At 33.7% G+C, this 18,260-nt stretch overlaps 1 protein-coding gene across 1 annotated transcript in view; it reads right to left on the reverse strand.

The window, feature by feature from the left end:
• Positions 1 to 3,614: 3,614 nt before the first annotated feature.
• LOC128986064 (PWWP domain-containing protein 2A-like) overlaps positions 3,615 to 18,260 on the reverse strand; it is a 54,276-nt gene continuing 39,630 nt past the window's right edge. The window contains exons 3-5 of the mRNA XM_054406164.1: positions 12,443 to 12,657; positions 5,045 to 5,167; positions 3,615 to 4,563 (exon numbers count right to left, since the gene is read on the reverse strand). Coding sequence (XP_054262139.1) covers positions 4,414 to 4,563; positions 5,045 to 5,167; positions 12,443 to 12,657 — 488 coding nt within the window. The 3' untranslated portion in view covers positions 3,615 to 4,413. The remainder of the gene's footprint in view (positions 4,564 to 5,044; positions 5,168 to 12,442; positions 12,658 to 18,260) is intronic.

Raw genomic sequence — 18,260 nt, forward strand, 5'->3', positions numbered from 1 at the left:
CTGGCATTCTTTTAAAAACACCCTGTATATTGTTTGATAAAGTTCCCAAATTGTTTATTTTAGGTCAAAAGTTGTATTTAATCAAACATACGGTACCACTTTTTTAGCACCGACTTTACTATTTGATCTAACTTTTGTTTTGACATAGTCTAACAGTGAGTGTATCATTCTAATTATACTGATGTCCATTCTATTAACTGGATGAGATAATAACTTAATGAGACATTTAATGCTCCACATGAGAGAAATGTTGCGGCATGAGCCGCAGGCGAGTGCGGAAAATTTCTCTAGTGCAGAAAAGGCACTTTGCACTGGCGTTACACATTATATTTTTCCTACAATTACTATAAAGTATATAAATAAATATTCTTTAGAACACTAAACAACAAGTTTTTAGGTTAGGTTATACCCAAGCGTTTAACGAAATGGAAGACGCTGCACCAGCTGATCTTAGTCGCTGTATCTTTAAGTGTTGCAAACTTATTTTCAAGTGTACACGTGTTACGTGCCTAATAAAAATTCACTGTTTTGTGCTGTTTGGTTCGAATACTGGAGTGCTGCAAAATAAATGAGGTCGGCAAAAAAATGAGTGCAGCAATAATAAGTAAATGGAGCAGTTAGCTACTTTGCGTTCTATAATCAGTGCAAGGAAGCCCACTTAGTCAGGTAACTGTAGGAAAAAGTATTTCTACACAGTTATGTTACATCTAATAGCGGTAAAAAAATATTATTATTGCTACAACTAATTCTATAAGTTACTTACATAAGATAAACACTACTAGTGCTGATGTAGACTTCATTGTGAGGGTTTTCAACGTACAGAACAGGTGACACACAAAACAACACTGGTGGTAGTAGAACAGATCAGCTGATATATATTACAGACAGACAAGGTGACCAGAGATGACCTTAGATAACCTTTATACACAGGTGTCCTTGGCAGGCAACTGGGATTCACCAAACAAATCAAGTCAGGCTTTCCTGTAGTCAAAAGTAATTAGCATTACACTGATGTTATTTTGTGTAAGTAAAGATAACTGTTAAGTACCCTAGCAATTTGACGGGCATTAACTTGTAAAAACCAATCTAAAATTAAATGGATATCAAAATGAAAAAAATGTTTACATCAAAGAATTGATTGGACTTGTATGAAGTATTAAAACTATAGGTATATGCTTATAAACTAAAACAATACACAGACAATGAGTGTGAATCACCTATTTGAGAGCCCACATCAATTTTGTAAACCATTTTGATTCTTATAAAAAAAAAACAACCTTGAGTTTTTGGGTGATTTTCCTGCAAGTTTCCATACAAATGTGTTGGTGTAACGTAACCTTTTTGTTTGATTTTGAACTGTGGCATTTCTGCTACTGTTTTGTTTTATTAATTGAAACACTTGGTCTAAAGCCTAGTGGTCTAACAAGGTAAGCTGGTGGAACAAACTAAGATAAGTTACCGGTACCTATACTTTTATTTTGTTTATCCAAGTGACTACAATTAGATCTGACCCTTCAAAGTAATGCAAAATTGGATATGCACATTGGATTGCTATGCAGTAAATTATCAAAGGGTATTTTTGTGTTGATTAGGCTAAGATCTATTGTGTCAAGGGATATTCTCATCGTTGTTTTATTATACCTACCTTCTCAGCTATGAATCATGGAATTATTGTATGGGGTAATGATACCAGGATTTAAAAAAATTTTAATTATACAAAAGCGTGATATTTAAGTTATAGCAAATGTTGACATTGGACCCACTATAATCCATTGTTTAGAAAGCTTAATATACTCACTGTGCGTACAGTGTATATTTTAGAGTGTCAGTTGTTTACTAAAATGAATTTACATACTATATCTACAAACAAAAATGTTCATATCAATTTAACTAGAAACGTAACCCACTTATTATTTCCCAGAGTAATTTAAAAATTACTTTGAATTGTTTTGTTGAAATGGGCAAAAAACTGTATAATTCTCTACCTTCTCATTATAAATCTTTAGAATTTAACTGTTTAAAGAGGAACGTTAAGCATCTTTTTATTAGCATTAGTCCATATGACATAAATGAGTTTTTTTATGTTAATGACCATGTAACTTAAGTATGTCTATGTTTATATGTGGACTGCTTTATATTTATATTTATTTATAACTGGTTGACACTGCCATACATTGTAAAACGTTCTGGCAATAAAGATTTGATTGTAAGCTGGATTGGAAAGGAACCTGCTCTGTTAGCCTTGGCCTTAAATTTACCAGATCTTGGAACTTTTCTTGATTATATGTAAGGCATTGAATATTCCATTGAGAAGGTTACCCTGATACAACATCTCATACTCATTTGCATACATACATTATTTACATATATGTATGAATTTTTTAAATAATATCTGCTTATACTTTGAGGATTTTTATAAACCTTTCCTCACAGTTTATTGCAAATGGTAGTATTCTTAGTGTCAATCAAAAGTTCTAAATTTCCCAAAAATTTTCATTTGAATGGTATGAACAGGAGATCATTAATTTGAAGATCACGTTTTTTATGATGAGGCAGTAACTTCAACTTCACATAAAACAGTTTTCACTCTCATCTGTAAGTTTTATTTGCGTACTTTAAAACTCTTTCATTTAATCAACACCAGTTAATGCTTAAGTCTAAGTCTCAACTAACATCCATAAAGCTTAGAAGATTGTACAAGATGGTAGTAAATATTACTTGAGTTAATAGTCAAAGGTATAATTTACTAAATCAAATATACAGACACTCTATAAAAATCTTTACAAGTTATATTGTTAAATAGGTTATTTAGTAAAGTAGCTTGTAATGTTATAGTAGCAGCATTGACCGTTTCCGTAAAATTGTATGTGATATTTTAAAATAGACTTTTAGCCCCTGGGTATCTTTTATAATGAATAAAATGTTGGAATAATGGTCCATACCACGAATATTAGAACAGACCGGTATAGATCATAAAAAAATTTACGTAACTGGCCTGATCCTAAGTTAATAACATTAACAGTAGAACCAGGGGACCTATGCTACTCCTATGTATATATTCGTTCAAAGGAAGTAGCAGTGAACCCTCAAAAGTTATTCAATTGGATTCTATGTGTCTGTGACAGTCCCAATAAGTTGAAATAATTGTATCTCAGTTAGGAACTAGATTCTTTGCCACTCTCCCTGTTTGATGACTTTTCCTTACGTAAAGGTACAAACTCTTCATTTCTGAAAGTGTTCTTTGAAGGCATTACAGATGATGTAACGGAAGAAGAAAATCCGTAAAAAATAGGTAGAGCAGTGATATAAGATCGATATGTTTGGCTAAATGACCAAAAGTAGAGAAGTTCACAACTATGCATGCGGACTGGTAGGTGCTGAGTCACGTCTTTTTAAGTAGTCAGGTGTTAACAATGTTTTCAGGATGGCGCTCATAATGACCCCGCTGCTGTCTTAACAACCTTCCCCCAAGGCCATACCCCCGAAACGCAACCATCCCGCGGTTGATGAAAACTTTTGTTTTCAGTCAGGTTTACTGTTAGTTGATAAAGTTTTATTCTGTGAGTTTGAGATTAGGAAAGTAGCAAAATAAACATTTTATAATAATTGTGTTTTAATGTTTTATAAATGTTTACAAAATGAACTATTTACAGTAGTAACTTTTTAAGTTCATACAGAATATACATACTTGTGGTAATACATATCAGCCAAAACAGCAGAACACCTCATCTTATCAGACTTAAATTTTTGGTGATGAACTCACCTGAATTAATACAAAAAATAAATAATTTTACAAAATATTAATTCTTAAAGAGAGTCGTTTATTGTATCTACATTTTGGTGTAGTACGTTTGTAATAGTGCATTACTTTAAAGAAATTTCTCAAATTGTAAACATATTTATGTAATTAATTATTTACGGTAATTAACATCTTTTATATTATTACTTTGTAGTAAATGGTGAAAATTTGTTATATTAATTTATTTAAATAACCTAAATATCATAAATAAATTACGTTATTACTGTATTTTCAATTCATTTGAGATTATGACAAGGATGTGTTTTCTCTTTTACAGAAATTATTACTGATCTACATGTAATATTATTAAACAACCAACTTGTGCAACAATTGTATTGAACATTAAAGAAGTATCATTTTAACTTAAATACTTTGTATTTCTTATTAATTTGTAGGCACACTACAATTATTAGTACACAATAAATTAAATAAGCTGTTTTAGGGTCACTCTGCTGAATTGCTTAGAAAAATAAACTTAAAAGAAATATTTACTAAAAAACTCAACTGGAAATAAAAAACCACATTGTTTCAAATCGAGATTAGGGTAGAGATTTGCACAGTACTTCATAAAAATGTCAAGAACAGTTTACTACAGATTACTATAACTAGATTATTCAGGAGGTAACATGCACGTGTGCAGGGGAAGACATAAGACTACGCAGTGGACTGTGCAGAATCTTCTGCGGAATGTCTGAAGCTTCACTGGTTGCTTGCTTGATTGCTTCTTTGTAAGGTCCAGATTTTTTCTTCTTATTGAATCGGACCTGTAAAAGTCAACCATAAATTAGTTGTTAGATATTTTCCTCTGTTAACAATCTACCATTCACTGGTCTCTTTGTTTCTTTGTAGTCATTAGTTCAAGCCAATGAAACGTGTTGTGATACGGTGGACAGCTGTAGAAAATCGCATCTTTGATCAGCTTAACTAATTAAACTTAGATTAATTGTTTGAACTCTAAAGAGGTTTTAGTTGATAAGTGTTGTAAGTGTGGTGAACAGTAAGATCTAATCAATGACCAAGACAACCAATCAGAGATCAATATCTAAGACGTCGTCTCTCCAGCTAGGAAGTTGCACTCAAGTTTAAGCATTTTAATTCTGTCTCGGTCATCTCTGGCGCGCTCAAAAGAAATTTTCTGTGCCAGAGCTTTTATCTTTCACCCTTGAATAGCAAAGAATTTAGGTATCATTTAATAGCTCACCAAGGAAGGGTAGATGTTTGTGTTGCATACTATCAGTTACACACCTTAAAAGTCTCGAGGAAGGGGCTGAGATGTTGGCAAGACATGAGAGAGGATGTGGAGGACCCGTACCAGGAGACATGTGCTTGTGCTGGCTCACCATCTCTACGTGTGCAGATCTTGGTCACCTGCAACATCACACAGGGAATGTACAGAATCCTCATTAGATGAACATTATATATTTGCTGTCAAACACACGTGGTTATATTTAGTTGACACTGGCACACTCAAACATTCCCACATTAAATTTAACAATAGAATAAGTAGTTGACTTGATTTAACTAAATAATAAGTCCGCATCTTCTAGCCTATTTAGAAAAATTGATTTTATAATACCTAGATAATTAAAACTGCTGATTCATGTGGTTGTTTTAATTCCAAATCACAAAATATAAATATTTTTTGTTATAACCTAATTTAGATTACACTAGCTGTGTGCCCGTTCTACGCACGGGGATCTTATAGTAGTCAGTTGAAACCTTCTTATATAAATAACAGCAGTTGGTTTGCATATTTTCAGATATATATAAACTATCTATACAGGGTGTATATAAAGTCCCGCACGGGCTTAATATTTTCTAAACGACAACAGATAAATCAATAAGATTTGTTACATCAACACCACACCTAAAAATCTACTTTTTCAAGGAACTATGAATTTTCTGTCATATCATGGGGACGTCCCGCAAGGAGTCAGAAGGAAATCTTAAATAGGAGCATAGGTCAATATGCACATCAGTTTAAAGGTCTTTACTAGCAGAATATAATGCCGCAAATTTGAACTCAAACGGACAACCGAGCCAAGAATGACAGCTGTTCAAAGATTCATTTAATTTGCATTGCTATTATACGCTTACTCCTCAGGGGGCACAGCCCTAGGAAACGGAAAAAAATTGTTAACGTAAGCATAGGTCGATATGCACATCAAATTAAAGGTCTTCACTAGTAGATAACAATGCCGTAAATTCAAGCTAAAAAGAACGCCTGAGTAAAAAATGGCAGTCGTTCAAAGATTCAAAATGGCAGATTCAAGAAATCTTTGAACGGCTGCCACTTTGCGCAGGATCAACCTTTTGAAGTGCAATTTGCAGCATTGTATTCTACTAAAAAAGACCTTTCATTTGGTGTGCATATTGACCTATGCTTCCATTTAAGATTTTCTTCCGACTCCTTGCGGGACGTCCCCATGATATGACAGAAAATTCATAGTTCCTTGAAAAAGTAGATTTTTAGGTGTGGTGTTGATGTACCAAATCTTATTGATTTATCTGTTGTCGTTTAGAAAATATTAAGCCCATGCTGGACTTTATATACACCCTGTATATATAAAAGGCAAAGCCCTCACTGACTCACTCATCACTAATTCTCCCACTTCCCATTTACCTAGGAGGTTGAAATTCGGTACACCGATTCTTTGGGCATTAAATAGGAAAACTAAGTAGTTTTTATTCTGATCGGGCTCTTGGGCTCCGCCCCAGTGGCTTTGGAGTTTCCCATGTTAACCTTATGAGTACTCATATTTAAATGGAAGTAAAGAATCTTAACAGCTGGTTCAACTAAACAAGTTGATTCTGTGATGTTCAATAGCATTAAAGAGTTAATAGGTTTACCAACAGGGTGCAGCACTATTTTTTTACATTTATGACAACAGCTTGCAACCAAAAGGTGAGTGAGCATAGCGAACAAACTTAAACCTGGAGGCGAGTTGGTGTAGCGAACGAGCTAACCTGAAGGCAAGTGAGCGCAGCGAACAAACTCCAACCTAAAGGTGAGTAAGCGTAGCAAACGAACTTCGGGGGAAACGGTCGGGGCAAAGCCCGCGGGTACAGCTAGTTATATATAAACAAATACAGCATCTGACAGTTTCAAGTCAAAAAAATGCTTTAGGGTGATTTGTACTCAGTGTGACAAAATTTTTTGGTGTACGTACAAAGTAAATGAAGTGTCATGATGTATATCAAATGTTCCAAGTCTAAAAATTAGCTTCCCAAAAAATTATTTTATGTTTTTCAAAATTAACCATGTTTTTAAACTTAATACAGCGATTTCTCAATTACCTGTATATGGATTTGAGTAGATAATGTAATTTTCGTGTTCTACATTAAATTTTGAACAAGAATAATAGAAAATGACGGAGGATCAGTTGTAAAAACTCCATTGTAAAAAGATTCAAAGATAAAAATTAAGATGTTTGATAAAAATTGTAAAAACAATGGTCTATTGCATTTTTCACACCCTGTATACAAGAAAGTGTCGGAATATGTTAAAAACTGCGCCATTTTATAAGCTTTCCAACGATATGCTATACTATTGAGGTTTATGTCTGCTTATGTACGCTTTAATGGTTTGAAGACTACAAAGCATGGTGTCTTTAACATTTAAAACATAGAAATTCGGCATGTATTAAAAGTTGTATTTTTGATTCAGCTTGAACAGTAAAAACAGTAAAAAGTTCCCTGTTTTCTGGTATTCAAACCACTAAAACAAACAAAAAATATCTAAACCTCAATAGTGTAGCATATGGTTGGATAGCTTATAAAATGGCACAGTTTTTAACATATTCCGACACTTTCTTGTATACAGGGTGTGAAAATACAATTTACAATGGAGTTTTTACAACTGATCCTCCGTCATTTTCCATTATTCTTGTTCAAAATTTAATGTAGAACACGAAAATGACATTATCTACTCAAATCCATATACAGGTAATTGAGAAATCGCTGTATTAAGTTTAAAAGCATGGTTATTTTTGAAAAACATAAAATAATTTTTTGGGACACTAATTTTGAGACTTGGAACATTTGATATGCATCATCACACTTCATTTACTTTGTACTTACATCAAAAAAATGTTGTCACACTGAGTACAAATCACCCTGTAGATCTATGAGGCATAGCCCTAAAGTCTATAATTGAAGCTACTTTTCACAATGGTTAAAAGTAGTTGAAATACTAACTCAACCTCACCATTAAACATTCCGGTTGAAATTTTCCCTATCAAAGGTGCTCTTGTCCTGTCCGTACAGAACACTGAGAAATTTGCACTACCAACAGACATACACACAAAATACATAGACAACGGAAAGCGTTTGAACATGATGGTTTGCTGAATAAATGTTTTGCTCAAATGGGTTATAATTTTCTTAGCACAAACTAACATTTTGGAATCCAGACAGAAAAAGCAAAACTTATACAGTAAGACATCAATTAAATTGAATACGACTGTAATAAATAAGGTGTAAATTTGTATAATGTGTTGGTACGTAAAAATGATTCTCGCTGCTATCACCGGTTCTAAGGAAAAGAACCAGTACCAAAAACCAAGGTTTACAGTTAAGAACTTAGTAACGGTACATCCGACCAACTAAATGCGTAAATCAAGTCCCGAGGTTATTGATCTCTCTTGGTTTTGGATTTTCTCACAAAAAGTTATCGAAAATCAAAGTTATTACCCATTAATTACATTATTTGTAAACAACTTTTATGTAAACATATCGGTGACAGTTTGAAAAAACCACCTAATCCCAAAAACTTTTTGTTATTTAATAGATGTATTCTTTAAACCATGTTTGGTATATCTAATAGATGTATTCTTTAAAACATGTTTGGTATATCTAGTAAACATCAGAAGGAAATCACAATGTTGGGTTTTTCAACGTTTTACATTTATTTACTAAGTATTAATTTACTAAGGCCATGTATTCTAGGTAAAAGTACCAGTATCAAGGATCGTTGTTGAAATTTGGTTATGAATAATTGTTTAGGCCTACGAACCTAAGAGATGGGCAATTGGTCTATTGGCTGTATGGTCCAGCGATTGCAGCACATACATAGCGGTGAGAAGACACATTGGAAAAGCGAGTTGAGCATAATCTGTAAACCCCTGTTACATTCACCCTCTGCAGTTGTCACTTTACACTTTACACAACCATTGGAGTGCTGTCAATGAGTTGAAACCTTTTTTGTAAGCTATTGGTAACGCTTATTTAAAAAATGTAAGTTTCCCAGCCATATACAACACTGATTCAAGGTCTTTTTCCCAGTTATCAAAACTCAAGAACAATTGTATACACAAAGAATCTCTATTTTCATTTACGGTAACCCTACACATGATTGCACTTGCGATTAATTAAATCCGTTATGTAAGGAAAAACGTTTTTAATCTCACTTGGTTTGGATTTGCTTTCAAAACGTGATCGGAAATGGTTGCGGTATTTGTAAAAAACATTCAATGTAAACATATCAGTAACAGTTAAAAAAAATAATCTTGATCCGAACAGCTGTTCGTTATTTCATAGATGACTATGTGATAAACATTGGGAGAAAAATTGACAAAAATCGCACAAAATTGGGGTTTTTAAACATCCGTAATTTTATTTATTCAAAATTCATTCATTCAAACATCATTTATTCCATGATAAACAAAAAATTACAAAACAGTATTCTTAATATTAATGGAATTTCCCCACATAGGCGAAGCCTGTGCGTGGGGAACGAGTTATTATCAGACTATCCATATTATAATCTAACATCGTTTTAATAATAATTGTTACTCTAACTACTAATTACACATTTACCAAAAAGGAAAAAAAAACATTTTTACCAGGAAGCCACAGCAGATAACGAAAGTATTATGGAAATATCTGAAAAAAGTAAAGATAGAGACAAATCTAATAATAATAAATAAACGATAAAAAACTAGAAAAAAGGATATTTAAGGGTACTGTATTTAATAATACTGTGAAAAGCACTGGGACTTGGAAACCATTCATACATCTTCTACCCACACTCACGCACAAACAACACACACTCACACACACACAAACGCATGCAACGACTCACTACTACAGGCCCTGTACAGGCGGCTGGTAGCCCTAAAGGGCCGTCACTGCTCTGTCCCTGTGGGGCTGTGGGCCAGCGGCGAGCCTACTCTCTCTCTCTCTCTCATGCAACTCTCTCACTCACTCACTCACTCACTCACTCTCCCACTCACACAGACAGCCACATCATCGACGACACACGCACACGCACACGCAAACTACGAATACAATGACACAAGATAACAATCAATCTGGCCACGGCCTGTTTCCACTAACCATTTGTCTACTTGATTTTTATATGTTTGCAAACTGCAAGGTTCGGGATACTTTAAACTATTAGGTAACTTTGAGAACATTATTTTTGCAATGTATTGTGGAGAAGTTTTATTTATCGTTTTTTTCACTTTTGGCAATTGGATACCAATATTAACTGAAAATCTAGTTGGATAGTTGTGAGTTGGTTGGCAAAAAATATATTGTTTATTCTTAAAAATATATATTATTAAAGATCTAGTATATAGCTGGGAAATATTAAGTACTTTGAACTCATCAAAAACTGTTTCAGAGGGATATCGAATAGGTTTGTGGAGTGCAATCTTGATTATTCTTTTTTGAATAATTTCTATTGGTGCAAGTATACTTTTGTATCCTCCACCCCAGGCCAGATTTCCATATTGCAAAACAGATTGTACATAAGCATAGTAGACATTCTTTAACAAATTAATTGGTAAAATATTTGATAGGTTTGCAAAAACAAAGATAAATTTACGTAGTTTGACCCTGATTTGATTAATATGGCCAGACCATTTTAAACGTCGATCAAATATCACACCTAAATATTTAAATTCACTGACACATTCAATACTTTCACACTTGTCACACACATTGCCAGCGCTACAACTATGTAGTTTTAATTCTAGGTTTCTAGGGTCGTAGTCAGCTCTGAGGGAGATTGGCATATACTTAGTTTTAGATATATTTACCGTGAGTTTATTTTGATCGAACCATCGCTTGACGGTGAGTAAGCCCCGCTCCGCACCTTGATACACCTCCTCCCAGCTATCGCCCTCAAACAGAAGAGCGGTGTCGTCGGCATACAGGAAGATCTGTCCAGCTTCCAGATTAATTTTACCAAGGTTATGAAGTGATCGGTTATCGATGTTTTGATTATCGCAGATTTCACATCGCTAATATTTTTATTATTTGTAAAAATGTGGTCAATGCAGCTCTCTGAGTTATGTGTGACTCTTGTTGGGTTATTAATACATGATGTAAAGCCAGCTCCATACATAACATCGAGGTATCGCTGCGACAATGGATTTACAAAGTAGTGAGGCCATATTTTAATAGCTAAAGACACTCTCGCCAATCCAGTGAGTACATTAAAATGATTTTGATCTTGATAGGTACTCTCGTTTTTCAGGAGATGGCCATGTAAAATGGCTCTTGGGCCGTGACAGAGAGACAGACAGAAATTTAGATGAGACTTGTTTTGGCTTCTTTAATTTATAAAACGTAAAAATAACCTAAAAATTTATGATTCTGAGCAATGTACAGGCAAAACTCTAATTTTATTTATCTAGATAAATAAAATCTATAAAATACTGTACCTATTCGATCAGTGGTAGTTTCCAAATGGCGTGTAATATTTTCTCTGTATTATTTTATCAATGGTCATCATCCGAATGTTTATCTTTTGTACTGAGTTTAGGTCGTATGATAATTGGATTGATTTTAAACTTATGCTATGGTTCTTTGTTTTGTTTACATTTACGTCGTTATTTTGTAACCATCATGGCAACCTACAAGGCCAATGTTAAAATTTAAAATCTTTGATTTACTTTTGAACTACATAGGCATTATCAAAAAATGAAATTGTTTTGTCTTAAACCTTCTAAACATTTGTCGAAACAACCTTTGTAAGTTTGGCTAAAATATGTTCAGCCGTTAATAAGGGATAGTGTTAGAAAGTTTGCATTGAAGCCGATCCCAAAGAGCTTCGCTTTGCTCCGCTCAATGAAAAATTTATTATTTATACTGTATAGCATATGCTAGAACTGGTCTTTTTGTTTTGAGGTGGTGCTGTACATTACTATTGACATATTAGAATTGTATTTTTGTGAATACTGTACAGTGTACAGTGCATACCTAGGAAAATAAAGTTACGTTATGTTAAAAGAATATGGGGGTTTTCTTAAATTTCCAACACTTACAATATAGCTAGTTTAGCCTTTGCTTTAATTGTGTTTTAACAAGTCGACCGACATTTACCTATGCTGTTAGTGAACCTTGACTTGGCCAATTCTTTGCAAACCTAACCTCATGCAAACAAAATCCTTGATATAACGGATATCAAGGGACCGGACTAAATATTAGTTATATCAAGGATTTTGTAGCTTAATAAATCATATTCCCCTTAATACCTTTTACCTTAATACCTTATACATTTTTTAAAACTCCTTTTTAATATCATCTTAAACTTTGGCAAAGAGTTCCAAATTCTGAATGTAGGTATTGTATGTTTGCTTTTTACTTTAATTACAATTTTTGGGAAGTGTTTGACATATATATTGTATACTTTACCTTTCCAGGCCACCATGGAAAACCATGTATTTTGCCCCAGACAATGTCACCTACAGCGAAGGTGTTTGGTCCAGGATCTATATCTGCTGAAGGGTTAGAGGAAGACAGGGGAGACTGTAGAGGATGGTGGGGCGAGGATAGAGGGGATTGGAGAGGAGGGAAGTCAGGAACCGCTTCTTCAGAGCTGGAGCTACTTGAACCTGACTCACTGGAACCTATAACAGCATGAAAACAAAATACATTCAATAAAAGAAATAGAAAAACTTTGTGACCAAAAGTTTACTTACAGTAGACTCTCTCTATATAGATTCCTTTTAACCTGACTAGACTTTTTCTCAGCATATCAGTTTAACCGGACCGGATGGTCAGGGATTGGGCGATACTGAAACGACTTTTTCGTACCAGTGATCATGTCTCTAAATATACAATAATGCTCTTCCAAATTTAAGTAAAATATTTGGGTTGGTTCTCGAGTAATTCTGGGTACGTTGGTTCAACCCGTTATTCGGACTGGCCTTAGTTCGGAGGAGTCCCGATAAGAGGGAGCCTACTGTATTTGAAGGATTATTACTGAAGGGTAAACTGTTATTGCTTTAATTGGCCCTAATATGGCCCAAGAGTTATATCATTATATTAATACAGAGTAGAGAGACATCAATTTACTTAAATGGTATGATTGTAAAATTTCTACATGAACAAGAAAAGATAAATAGGCTCTTAGCGTGTTAGACTCCACTGATAGTATTTAATTGCAAAAGTTTGAGAGGTGTTATGTTTTCCATAATCAATAAAGCACAATTGCAATAACTTTCAATATTCACCTGGAGTAATTTTCATAGTCATAGCATAGAAACCTTATTCATAAGTATTTATGGACATGAATAGCGTCAAAATTTGAAAGCAAGAATTTCTTATGCAGGATTATATTTTAGTTTGCTCCTAATGGTTTAGCCAGGATCCAAGACTGTGTATTAAAGGAGTAGGAAGAGGAAAATCTTGAGTTCCAAGTAAGCTGGGTGTTTTGACAAGGGTGAAGGATATAATGACACCAAAGAAAACTAGACTATTAAATATATTCATACAAACCATTGTGTTATTTCAGGTTTATAATTAAAAGCAGCATTTTAATAGTAGTAGTTCACGTAACGATCAGGTAAAGGCTATTTACGCAAGTTACTTTACACTACTTTGCCTAGGACCGTTATTTTATTACTAACAATCACTACTCATAACTTGTAAGAGAGGTTATGTTTTCATTAATAACCTCTCATTGCTACGGTGACTCATCGTACCAACCACTCATTAACAATTGAATTGGTCTTAGGCCTACCAGCTGATAAGATGACGTTGGAAGCATTAACATTTTACTTGATTTATAAATAATATTAGTTGGTAGTTTATTATGAACTAGCTGGCCCGACAGACGTTGTCCTGTCCTAATGTGGTTTTATGTCAAATGCTCGTTCATTTTCAAGATGAGCTCGTTCGCATGGCTCAATCACCTGGTCTCAGTTAGTTCGCTACGCTCACTCACCTTCAGGTTACGACCATTACGACCATACATTCGCTACGCTAAATCGCCTTCGAGTCGAAAATCATTCGCTACGCTCACTCACCCTTTGGTTACAAATTGACTGTTGTCATAAATAAAAATAATAATAGTGCTCCACCCTGTTGGTAAACCTATTAACTTTTTAATGCTATTGAACATCACAGAATCAAATTGTTTAGTTGAACCAGCTGTTAAGATTCTTTAATTCAATTTAAATATGAGTACTCATAAGGTTAACATGGGGAACTCAAGAGCCACTGGGGCGGATCTGCACCAAACTTCACACAAACCATCCTTGAATAATGCTTAATAATGCATGAAAAGTTTCATTACAATCTGTCGAGCGGTTTCGGAGTCCATAAAGGACAAACAAACAAACATACATACAAACAAACATACAATGGATTTTATATATATAGATATCACCCCTGGAAGTATGTACAGATAGATAAGAAGATTTTCAAGTACCATAGTTGGAAGTTGGAAACAATGCCAAATTAGCGGCCTATGGAAGCAAACAAACCAAGAGTGTACAGAAGTTCAGATCAAAATAAAATAGTGGTGGGACAAACCTTGAGAATCATAGAGACATTACCAAAAATGCTCTGGCATGTGATTTGCTGGTAAAGGAAGAGTTGGAATTCAAATGGATACTTGGAGGAAGATAAGACCTGGGAAGGATAGAGCAAGGTAAGTGACTAATAAAGTAAGGTAAAGAAATCCAGAGGAGGCCCCATGGAAGCTCCAGGAGTAGTCGACTAGAATTAGTGTCACAGAAATCAATGATATAAAAAAATCCAATAGTAATTATAATCAATGGGTGTTTATATCCTGTTTCAATGTCTTTGAAAATGTTAAAAATTTGTGATAAAGTTCGGTACCGGATACATGATGTACACTGAGGAAATATTTGCAGAGTTTCCTCACTTTTCTTCCTGAGAATTTGCACTACTCATTAGCATGACGTTTTCCTGATTTATTTATTCCATCAATGAATCCAAAAAGTTGATCAACAGTTGCTCCATGTTGGCACTTTGTTGATGATTTTAACTTTAATAATCACACAATCAGCAGTTTTTTTCATTCTTCAGGTGATCCACTGCTCTCAATTCCGGTTACCAATAGTATTGGAAGTAGTTGAGTAACAGCAGCTGCAGCTTTCAGGGATTTACCAATTACTTGAATGTGTGTTGTTTCTATCAACCAAATACCTAACACCAGTTATACTGTACTCACCAGTCACTCAGTGTAGTCTAATGCAAGTGAACGCAACTTCTTAAAGATTTATATTCTTACGGTCCCTTACCCTAGCCAGCCTTCAATAAACATAACCTAAGTTAGTCTTAGTTTTTGGTCATTTTATCCTCTGAATTGCTTGTTTTCAATCATAATACAAAAGTTGTTAGTACAATAATTTTGGACTGTTTGTACAGTAATTTCTACCCACTCTTTATGTCAAATAGGTTGGCCATTTGTGAGTAGAACGTAATTTATATTATAAGTTATTTTTTATCCTCATGACAAAGAGTTAAATCATGTATAGAAAAAAATCTTAGAAAGATCTTAGATGTTTTAGAGGTTAAGTGGTAGAGAGGACTTGCTAGTCCTAACTTCGCCTCTTAAATAAAGACATTTTTCATTTCATTTCATTTATAGTCCAGTCAACCTGTGTTTTTAGGTGGAAAAAATTAGTAACAAGCTGATTTTTTCCCCATCGACTACTACCATTTAGAGAAGTGTTCAGCCAAAGGTCCCCACCCCTACCCCCCTTGCTTCCCCCCTCCCCTACGCCCCCTTAAACATATAAAGTGCAAGGGTTTCGTAAATCATGTTTTTCTCGTTTGTTAAACAGCCTATTGAATTGCAATTAGTTTTACTGTCTTTGTTATAAAATTTCCTCTGTTCATTTAACTTTCGTCGTAGCTGTTACCGTTTGTTCGTTATTTGTATGAAAATGTAAAGATTTGAATATTTTTTAAGATATAATTTTATTTTTATCACCTTAACTTTTTTCGCTGACGTTTTATGAGAATATGTTTTGTACAAAAGTTGTAGCTGCTTTCATTAGCTTTAAAATGATATATAATAGTACTTACATTATTGAAGATCCTACGAGACTCAGCCGGTGTAATGCAGTATGTGTACTCAATCAGTGGGCTAAGTGGGGCTGGCGCGGCGTTGCAATACTATCATTGTTGTAATATGGAGAGTGTTTTTTTTTTTTTTTAAGGTACACTATTGCATTATCTCCATACCCCACCGCAGAAAACCTGAGACTAAGCAAATTTTCATTTACCTGGCTGGATATTTACTATAACATTCCCTTAAAATCATCAAAATTATTTCCTGATCAGATTATTTTAATGAATACTTAGGTTTGCTGCTACAGCCAAGGTATTGAATAGTGTTCTTTTATTGAAATCTTGATAGCTTTTTATGAAATAAATAAATTTGATTAAAATATATCTATAAACAAGCAAACTACAACAGTTTTTTTTTCTCCAAAAGAATAAAATCGGAATTTTAAATTTTAATTTTTATGAATTATCTCCGTAACCGTTATAATAAAAAAATATTTATTTTTTAAGCTCTACAAAATGGTTTGAAAAGAAATTGTAATATTTTGTGGTTTTAGGGTAGAAATGGGAATAACCAACTTTTACCCCATAAAAACACCCATAAACCCCTATTCCCATAGTCCATCATACTGGTTCGCAAAACTCGTTCGAATAAACGTATTGATATGTTTGTACCAAATTTCATCAAAATCGGATCATTTTTGCTTGAACGGACTCATATATATATATAATCTTAAATTTTACATTTTATTTATGAATTTGAACGGTAAAGGGTGTTTTCGGCCTCTGAGGGCCTCAATCTGGCCCGGGTCCAGGTCTTACCATGAGACCTACGGTAATAGCTTATTTCCTATATTAGGAATTTGCCAACAAAACAACCAAATCAAAACCCATGTGCAGTCAATACAATTTGCTTACATCCATTGTATTTAAAAAGCATGAAATCATTTTATATGTACGTAATAATTTTATTGGATGTTACTTTTTAACAAAATAATTCCATTATCATGATTTTAAGTTAAGTTAAGTTACTAATACATCAAATTGCAATTTTTCCCTTACAACTTCTTTCCCCCCCTGATCTTATATTTTCAACACTGGGGTAAGACGAGTACATACACTCGGTTTTTAATTTCTTGTCTTATCAAAGCCGCAGCTGTAGAAACTATTCTCTTAATCTTATCATCGTTATGCCTTTTATTTTAAGAGTACCAAGTTTCAGAGAAAATCTTGTCCACCCTATTTATTAAACAAACTATGGAGGATTTGAAGGGTCCAGGGGAAAACCGGGCTAAGTCAGTTTTTCAAAACTTTTCAGGAGAGCCATTTAAAACTTTTGAAACCTAAAATGCAAAAAAATATTTTTTATTTTATTGGCAGAATTCCAGTATTATTGGAAAGTTAAATTATAGAGAATTCATTTTTTTTAATGTCATATTTACAATATTTCTTAAACTATAAATTATTTAATGGGTATTCTACCAATGTAACTGGGGAAAAACGGGCCTTGTTCATAGTTTTAGTTTTATCATAATTTTCCTCAATTGGCTCAATTCAATCGCAAACTTTTATGAATGATTCTTTTAATAAATCGTTAACTGCTCTACCACGACCTGCACACGTAATGGGTGATTGAACGGATTGTTTCAAAAACCTAGCATATCAAGGTAAACAAATCCTTCTTGCCTGGGCCAAACCTAATCACCCCAATAATTTTTCCTAATTTTAATACATTTACTTATAGTTTGTTTGGAAGTTGAATTACAGTATGAACTAAATCAACTGCTTTCCTATTGTTTTTTGGTGTATTAAAATTTAAATAAATGAGAAAAATACAATAATGGGATGGGTAGAAACATCATGCACGAGTGCGGTAACGGATCAGCTATGGAGCGCCGCATAAAAAAGTGCACAACATGCATTCAGGGTTGATATATGGCGTTACATAACCATAAAGTACATGTTTCAATGTATCATTTTAAAGCTTATAACAGCTACAATTTTGTTTGAAAATACTTTCATAAAATGACTGCATTAAAAGTTTTGAAAAAAAATGAAATTACAAGTCCATAAAATATTAATCTTTTAATTTTTCTACGCATAACAAACAAACGGTAACAGTTACGATGATATTTAACTAGACATGATTGTAGGGAATTGATATTACAAAAGGAATAAAACAATTGCA

Source organism: Macrosteles quadrilineatus, unplaced genomic scaffold (assembly GCF_028750875.1).
Source record: "Macrosteles quadrilineatus isolate MER2022 unplaced genomic scaffold, UCM_ALF_1.0 Scaffold_2__2_contigs__length_208266976, whole genome shotgun sequence".
In the NCBI taxonomy this organism is placed as follows: Eukaryota; Metazoa; Arthropoda; class Insecta; order Hemiptera; family Cicadellidae; genus Macrosteles; species Macrosteles quadrilineatus.